The 20,118-nt window shown below is 43.5% G+C and overlaps 2 protein-coding genes across 5 annotated transcripts in view; one reads left to right on the forward strand and one right to left on the reverse strand.

The window, feature by feature from the left end:
- Positions 1-6,490, forward strand: part of RIC1 (RIC1 homolog, RAB6A GEF complex partner 1) — a 115,034-nt gene extending 108,544 nt beyond the window's left edge. For 3 of the 4 annotated variants that reach the window (XM_049896773.1, XM_049896775.1, XM_049896774.1), the window contains exon 26: positions 651-6,489. In XM_049896773.1, coding sequence (XP_049752730.1) covers positions 651-936 — 286 coding nt within the window. In that variant the 3' untranslated portion in view covers positions 937-6,489. Of the gene's footprint in view, positions 1-650 lie in introns of all 4 variants that reach the window. The other variant, XM_049896776.1, reaches the window with a different exon arrangement.
- A 7,148-nt stretch (positions 6,491-13,638) lies between these two features.
- The window catches only part of ERMP1 (endoplasmic reticulum metallopeptidase 1), a 43,667-nt gene continuing 37,187 nt past the window's right edge, over positions 13,639-20,118 (reverse strand). The window contains exons 14-15 of the mRNA XM_049896781.1: positions 17,224-17,387; positions 13,639-17,101 (exon numbers count right to left, since the gene is read on the reverse strand). Coding sequence (XP_049752738.1) covers positions 16,937-17,101; positions 17,224-17,387 — 329 coding nt within the window. The 3' untranslated portion in view covers positions 13,639-16,936. The remainder of the gene's footprint in view (positions 17,102-17,223; positions 17,388-20,118) is intronic.

The raw sequence follows: 20,118 nt of genomic DNA on the forward strand, positions 1-20,118 counted from the left end.
GACACCTGGAGTGCTGGTTTCTAGCTTCCCTGTGACTGCCTGTCACTGACTTCAGGTTGACACAGTACACACTATCTCAGAGTTCAACTGGAACTTGAGACTTGTGTACTTTGGCACTGACAATCATAACCTAAACAAACACTTCTGCTTGAAAACAAGGAGAAGAATGTTAAGGCCTGTGTGAATTTAACAGTCCTTGGCAGTTATCACCAAGTTCAGAGTAAAAATCGCATGTGGAAGTTAAACGTCTTGGATTCTAGCCCTGTCTCTAAGGATCTGAGCCAGTTCCTTCACTTCTCTGGGTCTAGTTTTCCTTACTGCCAAATGCATTCAGGTTAGATTCTCTGAAGGGCCTTTTTCAGTACTAAAATCCTGCTGATCTTTTGATTTTAGAGCATAATTTTTAATTGTAAAACTGACAAATAAATGTCCATCTTTGCTGCTAGTGCTCAGAAATTTAGGACTAGTGCTTGTGTGCAGCCCTCTGCACTGGTTGGCGTCCCAGGAGGCCTTTCTTTCCGCCCCTTGGCTTCCCCTCACCCATCCCTAGCACTGACCCCATTGTACCGATGTTTGGGAGTTTACCCGTCATGCTCTGTGGGGCGTTTTGGATTGTGGCAGGGAGCTGATTGCCGTTTTCCTCTGCCTAGCCCTGGATATAAGCCATTTTTAAACATCATTAAGCCACAACTGCAGAAGCTCAGTGAGATGACAGAAGAGCAGGTCCAGCCTGAAGCCTTCCAGCCGGTCTTGGTGGGTAAGACCCCAGAGCAGATGAGTCCACGCACAGAGGAGAGCAGGGGTGCCTCAGGCCACAGCAGTGTGCCTCTGGGGGAGGTCGGGGGCAGCACGGCCAGCCGGAAGGAGGAGGCCATCGCCCGAGCCGAGGAGGAGGAGCCTTTCCAGGATGGGACTTACGACTGTTCTGTGTCCTGACAGCAGAGGGCACCCTCGCGGTGGGCAAAGTTGAGTAGCAGCAGTGTGTGCCCAGGGACACTGTGACCTAGTGGGTAGCTTAAAGAGGAGAGGACTCTGCTTAGAGACTCTGCTTCAGGATTACTAGATTTTAACTGTTTGTCCTCCAAGAAATCTATTTGACTTCATAAAAATGTGATCTCAAATAAATCAACTTTCATAAAGATTTTTTTAAGCTGCAGTGGAAAGTAGTAATATTGTACAGATGTACATGAGAATATTTCAGTTTTATTCTTAAAGGCTGGGAGCCCTGAAACCATCATGATCATGGGGGCCCAGATGAGCTTACTTTTTCCTACTTCAGCTTCTTGCCCGATTTCTGGTGTGTCCAGACTGCTTTTTTTTTTTTTATCAACGCTAAGGTGCTCTCTGTGGCTAATCAGGGATGTGAGCTACCCGTCTGCTCCCCTGGACAGCACTGGACTCCCCGATTGGTCCTCCTGGCTGGAGGCCTGCCCTGGCACGCTGTGTGCCAGTGTGGTGGGGACCTGCTGCGTGGCCTCTGTCTGTTACACTCCAGTGCTGGACTGATGGCAGCCCTCCACCTGCAAGTTGATGCGCCTGTTTGGGCAAGCTTGGCCACTGCTAGATCAGTGTGGGTGGAGGTCCCCAAGGGGTTTTTACCAATTATGCTGATGGATACCACTCGACTATTTTGTATCAAAGAATTCTGTCTTTATGTGAATACGCTCATGTAAATACACTCAAAGCTCTGCTCCTGGCTGTGGGACGTGTATTATAGTTTGTAAGGCTTTATGCTGGCTTCTGCATGGCTATAGATAACTCACTCTTGGAATAAAGACAGGGCTTGCTCTTCTTTCTGAGTCTGAACCGTCTTCATAAAGGAGCACAGGCTTATTGACTTGGCTGTAAAGTAACAGAAATGGTCACAGTGATCATGAAAAGAAACAGGTTTTGTGCAAATTAATGTAGTTTCTTATTTATTGCTTTTGTAAATTGAATAAAAATGGACTTTTATGTAAATAGGCTGCTAAATCCTATATTATCACGGCTACTAAAATTAGTTGTAAACAAAGTGTTCTCCGTTGTAACTTTTAAGCTATTTCATGTATTTCTAGATATGACTTAAATTTTAGTTTTCATACATTATGGAAACATAACTGCGTACTCCTTAATTGCTTCCGACAAAACTTACATATCCGCTGTATGTAATATTAATTACCTTACAACAGTATTAATTTAGTTTGAACTGTGCAATTTGAACAAAGGAATGCAATGTTATTTTTTACAAAAACAAACTTGTCTATTTTTATAATAGTGATGTATTTGATGTGGACCAAATCCGCACCGCCATGTAAAACAGCCTCTTTTCTCACAGCGCAGTCACAGTTTAGGAATAAACACGGTCCTCTGGCCTTGCTTTTTAAAGTACCGCAAATGCCTAGGTCCCGTTTTCGAGCCAGGTTTCTTTTGAAGGGAAACTCAAAACCATTTTGAAATCTTTAGTTCAAAATTCATCAAACTGTACTCAAAATTGCGTTTGGTAATTTTCTATTGTTTTACTTTTTACAAGTGCAATAATTTCACATAATAAAAGTCCTGAGTGGGTGGAATATGTGATTGTTGGTGCCTGGTCCTTCTGGTGCTACTTTTACTTAAGTCTTTGTTTCCAAACCACCTTTCCCTGCATCTTAAATAAAGTTCCCCATGTGAGCACATGTAGCCCAGCTAAAACCAAGCTGAAATTTCTCCTCCTATCCTAGTCCATGAGGAGAAGAACCAGCCTAACTTGTGTGTTTGGTGTGAATATTCAGTCAATAAAAATTATTTACCAGTGCACACAGTTGTGATCCTTTCAAATAATCCTCAGTAAAACACTGTGCTGCTAGGCTCATCTCCTGCTCTCGAAAGCAGGCCCCCAGTAAAGTGACTACCTACCTGTGAATGAGTCTTTTTGGTATAAAACATGTTTTTCAACTAACAAAATAGGTGGCCTCACAGAAAAATCTGGCAAGGAAGGTCATAGAAAAGTCTTCTCTGATTAATAAATCTGTTACATTTTTTTTTTTTTAATTCACATTTTCACTTTGCCTTGTTGTTTGGTTCACATATCAACTGTTAAAGCAAGCCATATTTTAACCAGTACATTTAAATACTTGGTATATTTGAAGTTTACTGACTACATTTAAGTTATTTGCTGATACCAAAACAGGAAGTCATTTGGGGGTAGATTCAACTTTTGCATGTAATTAAAGTTGCTGCTACTTCTGTAATGATTTTTTTTTTCTTGGTGCATATATATGTAAGGGAAATAAAACCATTACACGACGCTTCGTTTATTCATCATCCAAGAGTTGACAGTAAAAGGTCTATGTATCAAAAACCACAAAAATATTCTTTTCATTTTATAAATCCACCTCTTAGAATTTTCCTTATAAAATAGCTAGAAATTGAGACAGACTTAAATTTCTGTTCACATGCAGATTTAGGATCGGAGCAGTAAGAGCTGACTGCTTCTGAAATGCCTGACAGTAGAAGACTGGGGCAAGCGAACACTGTTCATACAGTAAAATTGTAAAGAATTGCTGATGGCATGGAAAACATTGAAAATATAATGAAAAATGACAAAGTTAAGCAGACCACATGATCTCCACCTGCAGACGAGAGTTTACAGACAACGGCAGAGGAGACCAGACCGCATCTCTAAGAGGGTATTAAACAGGACTGGCTTTTCATGTTTTCCTGTATTGTCCAAAGTATACTCTGCAATGAACCTGCATGCTTTCATGAGAAAAACGCATCAGGGAACAAACGCTTGCTAAAGCGCTATGACTTGGCCACGGAGAGCTCCCAGCTTTTCCATATTAGGATCCCGTTACCAAGAGAGACTGGGTCATTGGTAAGTTCAACTCGATGCTCTGGAGAATGAGCTGCCTGAGCCCGCTCAGGACTGGGCCCATCCCTGTCGTACCCAGCTGGGACCAGCAAGAGGGGTCACACTCAACACGCAGGTGCATCTCAGCGGCCAGGTTATAGGGTGAGGGGAGAAGCAATTCCTACAGGAGCGGTGGGCATGGGGCACCCCACAGAATCCACTGCTATTACACAACTTTCTGCAGTTCCCGGTGTGTGGTCCTGACACAACACCGTGGTTCCTGGAAAGCTCATGTTCCATTCTCGAAGCAAGGCTAAATAGAAAGCATGCTCCTCATGAAAAGAGTTTTAAGTGGAATTAATTCATATGCCACAAAACCCGCCTTTTTAGAAAAGTATAGAACTTAGTGGTTAATGTATTCACAATTTATAATTCCAGCACATTTTCACCTCCTAAGTAGAAACTCCACACCTATTTGCAGTCACTCCCCACTCCCAGCCCCTGGCAACTACCAGTCTACCTTCTAACTCTAGATATGCCTAGTCTGGACACTTCATGGAACCCTGGTGGCATAGTGGTTAAGAGGACGGCTGCTAACACAAAGGTCAGCAGTTCAGATCCACCAGCCATTCCTTGGAAACCCTATGGGGCAGTTCTACTACTGTGTCCTTTTTTTTTTTTTGGACCTTTCATACAAATGGAATCCTACAATATGTGGTCTTTGCGCCTGGCTTCTTTCACTTAGCATAAATTTTTTTTTTATTGTGGTACAAATACATGTAACAAAGCATTTGCAGATCCGTTTTTTACATAATTCAGCCGCATTACTTTTCCTGGCCTCTCCTGCTGTTTCTCCAGGCTCTGCCCTCTACCGGGTCCAGGGTTTTTGCTGCTGCTGGGTCCAATCCCCTCTGATGAACTTCCAATCTCTTATCCCCCGGGCTGACGTCTCCACCCTGAGACAAAAAGCTTCAGCACAGAGCTTCCCTGTCCCCAAGGAGCATGCTTACCCATCCCCGACAGCCAAATGTTCCACAGCCCTGGAAGCTCCTGTGGCCTCTGGCTTCCCAGGCCTTTGTTGGCCTCACCAGGCCTCCTGAGGCTTAGTTGGTGGCTCGCCGCTCAGTGGCCTCAGGTGTGAGCCTTCGTCCTCTCAGGCCCAGGACCAAAAGGCCCAATCCTTCACTGCAGAAGGGTTCCACACCTTGCGGCTTTCATCATGTGTGACCATCACCACTGTCCTTTTCCAAATTACTCCACCACCATTAACCCAGTGCTGCCTTAGCAAAGATTCCCCATTTGCCCATTTAAGTGGGATCATACAATAGGTTTTTCCTTTCGTGACTGACTTTTTTCACTCAGCATGTTTTCAAGATTCATCCATCTTGCAGTATTTATCAGAACTTCATTTGTCTTTACAGCTGAGTAACAAGCCATTGCATGTATATACCAAGGAGGCCTAGTGATTAAGTACTCGGCTGCTAAAAGAGAGGTTGGTGGTTGGAACCCACCATCTGCGCCTTGGGAGAAAGATGTGGCAGTCTGCTTCCGTAAAGATTTACAGCCTTGGAAACCCTATAGGGCAGTTCTACTCAGTTCTACTCTGTGCTATAAGGTCGCTATGAGTAGGAATCAATGCCACGGCAGTGGGTTTGGTTTTCTGGGATGTGTCTTAGGCTGTGTTCTCTAGAGAGGCAAAACCAGTAAAGGGTATAAATACAGAGAGATTTATATCAAGGAAAAAGCTCACACGAATCTAGAGGCTGGAACATCCCAAGTCTGTGGATCAGGATAGTGGCTTCTCTAGATTCACGGAGCCACAGGCTGGCAAACCCAAGTTGGCAGGTCAGAGAGCAGGGTTCTCACTCAGGGTGTGAAGATAGACGAATCCCAAGATCTGCAGATAAGCTGATAGCTCAAGTCCCAAGAGCCAGAGGTCACATGAACAGGAGGATGCCAGAGGACTGAGTGAGGAAAAAGCCAGAATGTCTGCTTATATTTGGATGCAGGCCACACCCCCAAGGAAACTGCCTTCCAGTTGATTGGCTACTCACAGCAGATGGCATTATGGGAGTGATCACATATGAACACTGAAAATCATGGCCCAGCCAAGATGACACACATTAACCATCACAGTCCACCCCTTGTCAACTTGGCACATGTACACATCTCCTTAAACCATACATAATCTCTGAATAAAGACAATTATAAAGTCATACTTGTGCCTAACGTGATAAAACTAACATGGGTATGGCTGAAAATGCACTAGCCCAATTTATATCTTATATTTTATAAGTGAAGAAAACAAAAATATTTGATGCACACGTACAAAGCAGAAATACTTCTAACAATTAGTCCTCGTTTCTACAACAGGTCACGTGGCCATAAGTGGTATCTAGAACTACCTTCTTCCACCACCCATTCCATATTCCCTTTGCCCTCAGCAAGCACCTCGGCTGGTCATGGTTCTTTGCCTGGTGGGGTGACCCAAACCTTCATTTCTGGATGTGGATCATTAGTAGTCATATCGGAATTGGGTTGCTGTGGTTTTCCATTCTATACCTGCAGAGCATAAGATCATGGGGACAGGAAGCAAAAATCTTACGAGTGGGGTCACTAGGGGTAACAGTGGGTGGTACCACTATTTCCACCCCTTGATTCCTGGACCCATGAATCCTGGCTATGGGAGAAACAGTGCCATATATTAGATGCTGGTTTAGAGCATATACAGCCTCCTGGACAACACTGCCCCAACACTACAAGGTATTGTCACCTAGCTGGTGCCATAATTGTGTCTTTGGAAGGCTATTCCATCATTGCATTGAGCCAGATGCTTTAGGATGATGAGGAACATGGTAAGACCAGTGAATTCCATAAGCATGGGCCCACTGCAGCACTTCATTTGCTATGAAGTGAGCCCCTTGATCTAAGGCAGTGCTGTGTGGGATACCATGATGGTGGATAAAGCATTCTGTAAGTCCACAGATGGTAGTTTTGGCAGAAGCATTGTGTGCAGGGAAGGCAAATTCATATCCAGAGTAAGTGTCTATTCCAGTAAGGACAAAATGCTGCTTTTTCCATGATGGAAGTGGTCCAATGTAATCAACTTGCCACCAGGTTACTGGCTGATCACCTCAAGGGATGGTGCCATATCAAAACTCAGTGTTGGTCTCTGCTGCTGGCAGACTGGGCAGTCAACAGTAGCTGTAGCCAAGTCGGCCTTGGTGAGTGGAAGCCCATGTTGCTGAGCCCATGCATAACCTCCATCCTCACCACCATGGCCACTTTGCTCATGAGCCCACTGAGGAATGATGGGAGTAGCTGGGGAAAAAAGGATGACTAGCGTTGACAGAACAAGTCATCCTATCCTCTGCTGAGGTCACCCTCTGGTGAGCATTCACATGAGACACAAATATCTTTACTACTTTGGCCCATTCAGAGATCTGTCCACATACCTCTTCCCCATAAATCCTTGTCTCCAATTCTCCTCATGTGCCTTCCATGTCCCTGACCATCCAGCTAAACCATTGGCCAGTGCCCACGAATCAGCATATAATCACACATCAGGCCATTACTCCTTCCAAGCAAAGTGAACTAGGTGCACTGCTCAAAGGTAAGCCAACTGAGAGCATTTACCTTCACCACTGTCCTTCAGGGAGATTCCCAGAATGGTGCTGTTGCTGTCCACTTTCAAGTGGTGCCTGCGTATCACACAGAACCATCTGTAAACCAGGCATGGGCTTTCTCTTCAGTCAACTGATCATAAGGAACTCCCCGTGAGGTCACAGGTGCAGACTTGGAGATGGAAGGTAATGTGACGGGAGTGGAGACCATGGGCATTTGGGCCACTTCCTCATGCAAAGTACTTGTGCCTTCAGGTCCTGCTGGGATCCGATCTCTTATATACCACTTCCATTTAATGATGGAGTGCTGCTGTGCATGTCTGACTTTATGATTCTGGGTCAGACAACATCCAGTTCATGATGGGCAGCTCAGCCCGCATGGTGACTTGGTAGCCCATGGCTAACTGTTTAGTTTCCACTAAGGCCCAGTAACAAGCCAAAAGCTGTTTCTCAAAAGAAGAGCAGTTATCTGCAGATGGCAGGGCTTTGCTCCAAAATCCTAAGGGTCTGCACTGTGATTCACCAATAAGGGCCTGACAATGACACTTCAAGCACCATTGGATCAGCTGGATCATATGGCCCAAGTGGCAGAGTGGCTTCACAGCAGTCTGAACCTGTTGCAGAGCCTTCTCTTGTTCTGGGTCCCACTCAAAACTAGCAGCTTTTTGAGTCACTTGATAAATAGGCTGGAGTAGCACACCCAAATGAGGAATGTGTTGCCTCCAAAATCCAAAAAGGCCCGTTATCATTGTGCCTCCTTTTTAGTTGGGGGGGTAGCCAGATTCGATAACTCTGCCTTCACTTTAGAAGGAATATCTCGACATGCCCCACACCACTGAGGAGGAAGGTGCCTAAATTTTTTGTGGGATTAAGTTCCCACCCTCTAGCATGCAAATATTTTACCAGTAAGACCAGAATCATTGACACTTCTTAATAAATCCAATCAGCATAACATCATCCATGTAATGGACCAGTGTGACATCTTGTAGAAGGGAAGAGCTATCAAAGTCCCTTTGGACTAAATTATGACATAGGGCTGGAGAGCTGATGTAGCCCTGAGGTAGGCAAGTGAACGTATATTGCTTGCCTTGCGAGCTGAAGGCAAGCTGCTTCTGATGGTCCTTCAAAACAGGTAAGGATAAAAAGGCACTAGGCAGATAGATAGCTGCATACCAGGTACCAGGAGATGTATTAATGAAACTACATCTGGAACAGCAGCTGCACTTGGAGTCACCACCTGGTTAAGTTTTCAGTAATCTACTGTCATTTTCCAAGATCCATCTGTTTTTTGCACAGGCAAAATACACAAATTGATTGGGGATATGGTAGGAATCACCACCCCTGCATTCTTCAAGTCCTTAATGGTGGCAGTAATCTTTGCAATCCCTCCACAAATGTCATGTTGCTTTTGGTTTACTATTTTCCTAGGTAGGGGCAGTTTTAATGGCTTCCACTTGGCTTTTCCTACTGTAATAGCCCTTACTCTATTTGTCAGAGATCCAATGTGGGGGTTCTGCCAGTTGCTGAGTGTATCTATTCCAATTATGTGCATTCTGGAACTGGGGAAACCACTACAGGATGGGTTCAGGGATCCACTGGACCTACTGAAATGGACACGAATCAAGACTCCTTAATAACCTGACCTCCATATGCCCCGCTCTGACTGGTGGGCCACAGTGACATTTTGGGTCTCCTGGAATTAGTGTCACTTCACAGCCAGTATCCAGTAATCCCTGGGAAGTCTGATTATTTCCTTTTCACCACTGAACAGTCACTCTTGTAAAAGGCCGTAGATTCCTTTGGGGAAGGCTGGGAGAAAGATTAACAGTAAAAATTATCGGCAGTGTATTCGAGTCCTTCCTCAAGGGGACCAGCCACCCCTTCATTCGAGGGGTTGTGGGTCTTTAAACTCGCTCAAATCTGGAAATTGACTGACCATGACTCTGTATTCCGGCGATTTGAGTTAGACTGCTGTTCACCTGACCGAGAATTCACCTGTTTGTACAGATCAAGTAAATATTTAGTAGATTTCCTATTTCGCTCCTAGGGACACCATGACTAAGTAGCCAATGCCAAAAGCCCATATGAGTCAAAAGTATTCTGATTACTGCATTGACCCTGCTGTCCATTACTGTAACCAGGCCCACCTTGTCTTTGTCAATTGAGTGCAGCCACTTGGCCCCTACTACCAAAGGGTCCAATCAGCCCCACTGTAGTTAGGTGTCTTAATTCAGGTAGAGCAGCTCCCACCATTAAGTCTGATTTTCATAAAACAGCAATCACAGCAGTCTTCAAGGATGCTGGAGCTCCCTTCACAAATTTGTTCCTCAGTTGTGGTAAAAGGTGTGCTCCCTGGGCACTCTGTGTGGGTCTGTGGGTCTAACCTGATAAATCCACTCTAACACGCCAATTTCCTTAAGCACTTGGATACTTTCTTCTACAGTGTACAAATACAGGTCTGGTATTTCAACTCTGTTTAGTGTAGGCCACCTCATAATCCATGCTTCAGCAACCCAACCAAATAAACTATTAGATCCTTTCCTAACTTTTCAAGTTGAAACACTGAAGAATCTGTGCTTAGTGGACCCACATCAATAAACTCACACTGACCCATCCTTATGTTCCTTGCACCATTATCCCACACCCTTAAAACAGCCATTCCCACATATATTCCCCAGGTTTCTGTTTGTATATATTTGAAAATTCAAGCAGTTCTTTCGGGGTGTGGCATACCTCCTCCTGGGTCACACTTTGTACTTCACCTTTTGCAACTTGCTGGGACTTAAGTCTAGTTATAGGTCTAGAAGCCAAAATCCATAGTGTAGAATTGTTTTGAGAGCATTTAGCATTGTCTTGCAAAGCATCTGCCACAGATCACGCCCCAGGCAATGACTCAGGCAAGGGCTCCTTAGAGGACACTGGGCTAGGGCTAATCTCATTAGATGGGAGTGGAGGGGCTAATGGTTTTTCTGGGCAGGATGGTTTAGTAGACAAACATGGAGTAATCTCTTCAGATTGGAAGTGGTTCTGCTGGCAGGACTGATTCAATGGAATTTAGGGGCTCCGTGTCCCCTACTTCCTGATTATCTGCCCAAATGTTGCCATCCCAAGTTTCAGGATCCCATTTCTTCCCAATCGCTTTACTTTAATTTCAAACACCTCTCGAGGTTGGCAATTAAGCTGGCATTGTAATTCAGCCACTCTTACAATAAGCCTCTGGGTTTGGTTTTTGGCAATTTCCGCTTTATTACTACATGAAATAAGGCTTTCTTTCAAAGCACAAGTGGAAGCCTTGAGGTCATTTATGTGGCACTTGAGCTTTGACTCTGAAGTCCTGGGTGCATCTCTTTCTTCCACCACTTTGTCTAGCGGAAGTAGGACCAATCAACTGACTTCCTTATACTTCTCATTCTGACAAAACTGTAGAAAGATAACACGTATGTGTTCACCCAGAGCCTCACCTTTCACCAATACCTGACTACTGGTGGTGATATTTTGCATATTTGTATTGCCATCTCACACCATGGATTAGCACTGCCCTCCCTACTGCTGGAAGCAGAGTCATCAACATCTTTAAGACTAACCAGACTTGAGAACCAATTTAGAAAACTCATCCTTAAAATTTGATTCCTCTAGAACCACTCTCAGTACCAAATGTTTTAGGCTGGGTTCTCTAGAGAAGCAAAACCAGTAAAGCATATAAATATATATGGAGAGAGATTTATATCAAGGAAACAAAACAGCTCACGCAATCGTAGAGGCTGGAACGTCCCAAGTCTGTGGATCAGGATTGAGGCTTCTCTTGATTCACATAGCCACAGGGGCTGGCGAACCCAAGATCGGCAGGTTGGAGAGAAGGGTTCCCACTCTCAGGCTGTGAAGATCGACAGATCCCAAAATCTGCAGATAAGCTGATAGTTCAAATCTCAAGAGCAGGAGGTGAGATGCACAGGAGGCAGCTACAGGATCCAGAGTGAGCGAAAAGCCAGAACGTCTGCTTATATTTGGATGCAGGCCACACCCCCAAGGAAACTCCCTTTCAACTGACTGGCTACTCACAGCAGATTCCATAATGGGAGTGATCACATGTACACGCTCAGAATCACGGCCCAGCCAAGGTGACACACAATATTAAGCACCACGTTGTGTTTATCCAGTCATCTGCTGGTGGACATTTAGGTTGTTTCCACCTTTGGCTATTGCAAACAGTGCTGCAATGAACATTGGTGTACAGGTTTCTGTTTGCATCCCTACTTTCACTTCTTTTGAGTATATACGTGGGTTTGGGATTGCTGGTTCATATGGTAGCTCTATGTTTAACTTTTTGAGGACTGCCAAGCTGCTTTCCATAGCAGCTGCACCATTTCATACTCCCACCAGCAACAGATGAGGGTTCTAATTTCTCCACATCCTTGCCAACACCTGTTATTTTCTGTTTTCTTTGCTCACAGCCATTCTAGTGAGGGTGAAGTGGTATCTTGTGGTGGTTTTGATTCTCAATTCCCCTATGACTGATGACGTTGCCCATCTTTTCTTGTGCTTGTTGGCTGTTTGTATATCCTCTTTGGTGAAATATCTATTCAGTTCCCTTGCCCAATTCTTGATTGGGTTGTTGTTTTGTTTTTAGGTTGTAGTTAATCACATTTTGGATATTAAACAATCATCATCTGATACATGGTTACCAAATATTTTCTCCCATTCTGTAGAATGTCTCTTCACTTTGTTGCTAAAGCTTTCTTTGATGCACAGAAGTTTCTAATTTTGATAAAGTTCAATTTACCTCTATTTTTCTTTTGAAGTTTTGTGCTTTTGGTGTCACATCTCAGAAACCATTGCCTAATCCAAGGTTACAAAGATTTATGGCTACATTTTTTTCTAAGAGTATTACAGTTTCAGCTCTTAACAATTGGGGTTTTAATCTATTTTAATTTTTGTACATGGTCTGAGGTACGGGTCCAACCTCATTCTTTTGCATGTGGCTATCCATTTGCTGAAAAAGATTCTTCCCTGCATTGAATTGTCTTGGCACCTTTGTCAAAAATCAACTGACCATAAATGTACGGGTTTATTTCTGGACTTTCAGTCACACTCCTTTGATCTGTGTGTCTATCCTTCCACCAGTACCACTCAGTCTTGATGACTGCTGCTTCACAGTTTTTAAAATTTGTTTTCCAAGATTGTTTTGGCTATTCTGGATTCTTTCCATTTCCAAATGAAATTTTAGGGTCGCTTGTCAACTCCTACCCCCAAAAAGAGGCAGCTGGGATTCCGATAGGGGTTGCATTTAGTGTGCAGATCAGTTTGGGGAGTAGTGTCATTGTAATAATTCTTCCAATTCGTGAACATGGCTTATCTTTTTATTTAGGATGTTTTGTAGTTTTCAGCATGTAAGTCTTGCACTTCTTTTGTTAAATTTGTTCCTAAGTATTTTATTCTTTTTGATGCTACTTTAAGTGCTTGAATTTCATTTTTTAATTGTTCATTAAACAGAATAATGAACAGAAACAGAATTATCTTATTCCACAACATTACTGAACTTATTAGTGGTAATAGTTTAATAGTTTTTTCTTTGTGGACACATTAGGGTTTTCTATATATAAGATCATGTCACCTGCAACTAGAGACAGTTGTGATTTTTTTCTTTCAGTCTGGGTTATTTCGTTTTCTTGCCTAATTGCCCTGGCTGGAACCTCCAGTGCAACACTGAATAGCAACAGTGACAGCAGACATCCTAACCTTGTTCCTTCTCTTCGGGGGAAGCTTTCAGTCTGCCACCATTAATTCTGATGTTAGCTGTGGGTTTTTCATGTGTGCCTTTTATGAGGTTAAGGAAGTTCCTTTCTACGCTTAATTTGTTGTTTTTATCATGAAATGGTGTTCGATTTTTTCGATTTTTTTGTTGTGCATCTATTAAGATGATCCTGTGGCTTTTGTCCTTTAATTATGATATATTACATTGGTTGATTTTTGTAGTAAACCAACCTTGTCTTCCTGGATCAATCTCAATTAGTTATGGTATATAATCCCTTTTTATATTTTGCTGGATTGTGTGTGCTAGTATTTTGTTGATAATTTTTGTGTCTGTATTCATCCAAATAAAATTTAATTTGCACACCACAAACCAAATATTAATTCTGGAAAATGATTTTATGAGAATCATAAAATTTATGGTGGTTTAAAAAAGGCAAACTTGGAGAAAAGAAATCATTGATGTTCTGTATTTTTAAGCAAACCAAATAAGGAAGTGGTAGTATCAAGGAAAAACACATTAATACACTCAAAAACTCCCTAAGGTATTTCAAATAAAAACAGTCAGACATACAGAGGCATAAATGCATCTTGGCTTTACTGGACCAAAAAGAAAGGGAGATGCTTTAGGAACACAAGTTGTTCAGCTGCTTCACCTTGTACTGAATTTTCTGAGGAAAGTCAGACAACTAAATAACTTGTACACAGAGCCTCGAACCTACAAGTGCATGCTCTGATTTGGTGAGTGGCAGTACCTTTTCCTTAATGTGGAGATGAGAATAGGCAAGTCACTCCGGCTGAAAGGCAATTTCTTCTTCCCTTCCTCAGACTCCCCCATCCCAATAAAAGAGCATCCTTCTTTATTAGCCCTTGGATGATTTTCTTTGCCAGTGAGGTGATTTAAAACGTCTAAATATGTTGAAGCTCAACATTTACCACATAATAGATCACTAATTTCTACGAAATTCAGATTACCCTTTCTTTCCAGATAAAAGGCATCCAGATGAAGTAAACTAACATTTCCGTGTTGAGTTCTTTGCTCACATCCCTCATTAACATAGCAGTTATACCCACATGAGCCATCGAGGTCTTCTAATGGAGATTTTTTTAAGGCTTTAAAAGGCTCTGTGGACTTGAAATATGGGGATACAGAGGAACATGAGTAGTTGACAAAGATTTGTTTTTCTGTTCAAAGACACCAACCAGTTATTTCCATAACATTGTAAGGCAACAGTTAATCCTCAACATGTCTACAAACCAGTGAAAAGAAATGGACAGACAGACATCATTCTTCCTCCAGCTCAGGCTTCCTTAGTGGTAACATCTCAGAGAACCCAGCATGCTCATTTCCATCTGCTAAACTGGAAACAAGAGGTGCTTCTTGTGACAGGCATTCTTAGGTCAGAGCCAATGTGGATTTTAAGAAAGAATTACTTTGAAATTGCAATTCTTCACATTTGCCCTGAATACGCAGTATTGTGCTACTTACAGTTAAATTCTGTAGAAAATAATACTCTTGTGAGTGAGTTTGCTACAGTTTGAAAGCATCCTTATTCAAAAAACCAACGGGCTCTATCATCTCAGAGGCTACAGATGGGACAGAATGGTGTGCCTACTAGAGAGCCACAAATGTCAAGTCTAATCACTTAGCCATTTCTGATACTAAAGCCACCTTCCAGAACCCTAAGCATACCCTGAGACTAGTGAGCAGCTTGTCAGTGACTCTGCACAGATGGAAGCTTCATGATGCTAAAGAAAACCAATGGAAAGGAGAATTGTCTGCACAGGAAAACAACCCCATGGCCAGACGACAACCACATCATTCCTGACAGGATCAGGAACATCCCTGGTGAGAGGGAAAATCACAGGGAACACTTTTCCACACCACGGCCTCAACATTTGAGATTCTGCTTTTCTTCCACAAATAATTTTTAGTAATCTATTTCAAATTAACCACAGGGACAAAAAATAACGCTCATGTTCTGAAACTCATTGAGATATTACTGTTTCTAACTTTTCCTCCACAGCTGTGATTCTCTACAAGCCATAATGAGCCACCTGGCCTAACAGATCAGTCTGGGGAGAACCCGACCTGTGAGGCATTTGAGTTTGATGATAAATGGTGTCTCCAGAATCCAGGAAAAGTAACGGCTCCAGGTGCAGGACCCAACACCTGCTCCAGCCAGCCACTCAGGCCAGAATGGACAGGTGGGCTTGTGCAGGGTCCCAGAGCAGGCCGGCGCTAGGAGGAGCACAACTGAGATGGCACATGGTGCACACGGCCAAGCAGCTTCACCACCAGCCTCCTGTGGGCACGTGCACGCTCCTGCGGCCTCGGTGGACCAAAGGCTGCTCTTCCAGGAAGCAGCCCTCTCATCCCCACCATCACCAGAGATAACTAGCTCACTTTTTTTTTAAACTATGACTTTTTCTTAAAATGTCCTTTTGGCTTATGCTTGCTAAACTCAAATGTGTCCAACTTTCTCCATTTGTTAATGGGAAGAAAGAAGCAGACTTTACCACTGGTCTCACCAAACACTCCACAGCTGAAGCCAAGGCACCCGGGAGGCACTGCTCCGAGACTCCACATGGGTTCCACGCACTGCTAGGTCCTGGGACTGCCACTGTGGCTCTTGGAACACCACCAGTGGCCAGAGGTACCACGGTCTCATTTGCATATGAGCCACAGCCTCAGTCCCAGGAAAACCCGCCTCACTGGACAGCAAGTTACCAAGAAACTAGTCTGCTCAACTGGCCAGAAAACAGACACAAACAAGGACCCAGTGCATCCACAAGATTATGTCCTACAGGATTGACCTTGCAGAACAGAAGACTCCTACAAAACAGTGAAGAGAGAATAAATATGGATGAAATGCCCAGCCGCTCCCAACCCCCACTCCAGAATAGCCAGGCCGGTGACTCAGTGCACTGAGGAAGTTAAGGACGTAAACTTGTACCACCCTCACAGGACTGCCCTGACACAAACAGCATCCTGAACAAAGAGCGTGAGAACCCAGAGGAAAACGAAGTCAGACCAACGCTCCACTTCTCACACTAGTCAGGTGGAGAGGGAAGCAGACGTGTCAGAAGAAGACAAGGCATCAAGAACCACCTGGAAAAGCAGCGCGGCAGAGGGTCATTGACCCTGTCCCAAGGACGGTGAGTCACTGCTGGGCCCAACCCCATGTCACGAGGTCCTGGGCCTCAGTACAGAGACACTGTGCTCTCCAGAGCTGCTGAAGAAGCCCCGCTCTCAGTACAAGCCCAAGGCTCTTACTGGTCCTTACTGCAATCTCCAACAACCTGAAAGCTAGGTCTCGGGGGAATCACAGCCCCAGTGAACAGCATTTTACCACCACTCACTGACACAACAAATGGTCTTGGGCTTTAATTGGAAATGAAATTTTTCTCACTAACAATGGCCTGATAGTACCTTGTACATCTTTCATGATCCTGGGGGACAGTTACTGAAGTAGTCTCTTGGCTTTTGTCCTTAGTCATATAAAATGACGTACATGTATAGTACCCACAAGTGCTTAAGTGCCAGAATACTGGCATTTTCAAGTGTCAGAAGGCCACGCATCACTGCCCACAGCGTACCCCTTGTAGTGCTTGGCCCTAAAGTGTTACCCCCCACAGCTCTGTGAACACGTTACAATTCATTGACGTAGGTCACAAACACCCACATCCCACAGGGAGAAACCAGGTCTCATGGAGTACCCCATTCAGCACGCACTTGGAATTCATCCACAGATTAAAACACAAAGAGGTCGTAGGTGCACACCCAGGCAGAGGGAAATGTCCAATCGGGAAACTTCTCCTTCAGTGCATCCAACTGGGGGGATCGCTTGTCTTCCCCAAAGAAATGGTGGGCAGCCAGAGCCACAGTGACCATTTCTTCCGGCTGCTCTTCAGAGACCTGGAAGAGAAAATCAGTTAGCTCCCTCGTTCCCTGAAGTCGGAATGCTGAACCCCACATGATCTTGCTAAACACCCCCAAGAGCCTGCTCAGCAATACAGGCAGAGCTGGGAATGGCCCACCTGTACTTCAATCCAGAACTGCCACGCAGAGGCCTGGAGTCCGTGGGAGTAAAACACAAAGTAGTCCCCTCCTTTACTGGTGACTGGGGTGCCGTTGCCCAGAGACCACCGGGAAAGTGTTGACCCTTTGTGAGTTCGGACATAGAATGACATATGGCTTGGTCCTACATGACAAGAGAGGAAAAGCACGGTTAAATCAATCTTAAAGTACCAACAAGAAAAGCACTGAACCCCCGGCCCAAACCAGACAACAAAGGTTCATGCTGTGTGTAGCTTTAAAGATGCTCACTACAAACGGAACATAGGCTAGCAGCTGAGATTCCATGAGCTTGAACAAGGGTAAGTGATGCGGGAGAGCGGAAAAGGCAGAGACTTCACAGTGGGAGGACCTGGGCTTACATCTCGGCCCCGCCACCTAGTGGCTCTACGGCATCACCAATTCCTGTGATCTCTGAGTCACAGTTTCTTCACCTGCGAAATAGCCTTTTTGAGAGGAGTATAGTAGAAAAAGCAGGTGAAGGTGCCTTGGAAAACTGCAAAGTGCTACAGTACTGAGTAGGATTATTAAGGCAAATGGAGTTGATATGTAACACCTTAAATATTTCTGACTAGTTCTTCCCTTTAAGCAGCAGGGTGAAACATCAGCTGGGATCTCACAATTTAACCATAAGAAAACAACAACTGGGGCTTCCAGGAAGCTAAAGACAGTGCGACTGCCTAGGACTGTGTCTCTCAACATTTCATCCAGAAATGATACAGAGCACCACAAAAAAATAAAACTAAACAAAAACTGCACCCTCTGCCTAACTTAAAGACAGAGGATACCTAAACTTCAAAATAACCAAGCAAAAAATTCCTAGGGGCCAATCTCTCATGCTCTGACCCCCACCCCCACCCCACCCCCCCCCCCCGCCCCCCGCTATAATGCTTTGTGGCAAGCAGAGGCCGGCCAGGAGTCCACTCTGAGTCTGAAAAGAGTACTCAAGGGTCCAGTCAGAAGCAAGCACGGTTTACAGGGAAGAGGCTTAGAAGTACACACAATTTGAAGTGGCGGTCCTCAAAAAGCAAAGCTTCTAGGGGAGAGAGAAATAAGGCAAAAAAATAACAGAGAGGCACGAGAGAAGAAGCACGGTTAAATCAATCTTCATGTACCAACAAGAAGAGCAATGAACCCTATCTTTGCCGTCTGGGTGATGACGGTGAAAAGAAGTAAAAGGGGGAAATTCAGGGCCCTGCCAGACAAAAGTTAACCAAAAAACTGGCAGATACATAACTCATCCCCACCCCACCACATAATTATAAAATATTGACAGCTGAGACCTACCATATGAATCATAAAAGTAAATGTGAATAGACTTAACTCATCCATTAAAAGAAACAGATTTTCATCTTGGCTTACAGAGCCAGATCCAATCATATACTGTACTCAAGAAGCACACTTAAAACAGAGATATTCAGGGAGGGCAAAAATACAGGAAGGGACAAAGGTATTCCAGGCAAATGTAAACCAAAAACCATGGTATCTGAGTGGTTAGGAGACACAACCATTAAATGCAACATGGGACCCTAGGCTGGATCCTGGGAGATGAAAAGGGTATCAGGGACACACTGATGAAATGCAATAAGGTCTACAGTTTAATCACTAGTATTGTACAAGTGTTAATTTCCTAGTTTGGATACTTATACCATGGTTACACGAAGTGTGACTCCATGATCTAGAAACCACAACCTACAAATGGCTTCTCAGTCTTCCTGATGAAGAACTGCTTCAAATCAGAAGATTTCTACTGCTGTCCTATTTTCATCTCCAAAAACTCTAAAATCATCCAAAAAGCTCCAGGCTGAAGTAGATGTTTAGATTTCAGATCAAAGCGGAAACCCCCCTCAACGCAAACAAAAAAAACCCCACTACTGATCTCCTGAGACCCGAACCCGAAGGAAGCCACATAATTTTTTTTTTAATTTTTAGTGTGCTTTAAGTGAAAGTTTACAAATCAAGTCAGTCTCTCATACAAAAATTTATATACACCTTGCTATATACTCCTAATTGCTCTCCCCTAATGAGACAGCCTTTTCCTTCCCTCCGCTCTCTCTTTTCGTGTCCATTCCGCCAGCTTCTAACCCCCTCTGTCCTCTCATCTCCCCTCCAGATAGGAGCTGCCAACATAGTCTCAGGTGTCTACTTGATCCAAGAAGGAAAGCCATATAATTTATCAGTCAAAACAACTTTAACAGTAAAAGGGGTGACAAATGGTCATTCTATGCAAACTGCCGATATAATAACTTAAAAATAGGTAAAATACACATTAAGAAGCTAGAAAAAGAGTATCAAATGGAATCCCTAATAAGTAAAAGAATCAAAATAAAACTAAGAGCAGAAACTAAAGAAATAAAAAAGAGGAAAAAATGCAAAGTGAAAAGCTAGTTCTTTGGGAAGATTAATAAAGCTGATACACCTTTAGCAAGACTAAAAAAAAAAGTAAAAACAAAAATCACCAATATCAGGAATGAAAGAGCAGATGCTATTGATATATAAAAAGACAATAAAGGTCTATTATGAAGAACTATGTGTCAATAGATTTGAAAACTCAGGAAAAACAGACAAATTCCTCAAAGAACGCTTATCAAAACTGTCACGCCAATACAAATTCTAGATTGCCCTGTATCTGTTACATAGCATAATTTTAATATTTTCCACAAGCAAATTCCAGGCTAACATGACTTACAATGAATTTTAACAAACATTTAAGAAAGAGATATAATGTCAATATTACACAAATTAATTCAGAAAACAGCAGGTTTTAGTGTCATAAAATCTGCCAAGAAAGGTAACTAAAGCCGTGATGTTTACTAATGCCAGACAAATGCAGTTATGAACCTGCCTGACAATGAGCC

The sequence above is a fragment of the Elephas maximus genome, chromosome 9 (assembly GCF_024166365.1).
Source record: "Elephas maximus indicus isolate mEleMax1 chromosome 9, mEleMax1 primary haplotype, whole genome shotgun sequence".
NCBI classification, from domain to species: Eukaryota; Metazoa; Chordata; class Mammalia; order Proboscidea; family Elephantidae; genus Elephas; species Elephas maximus.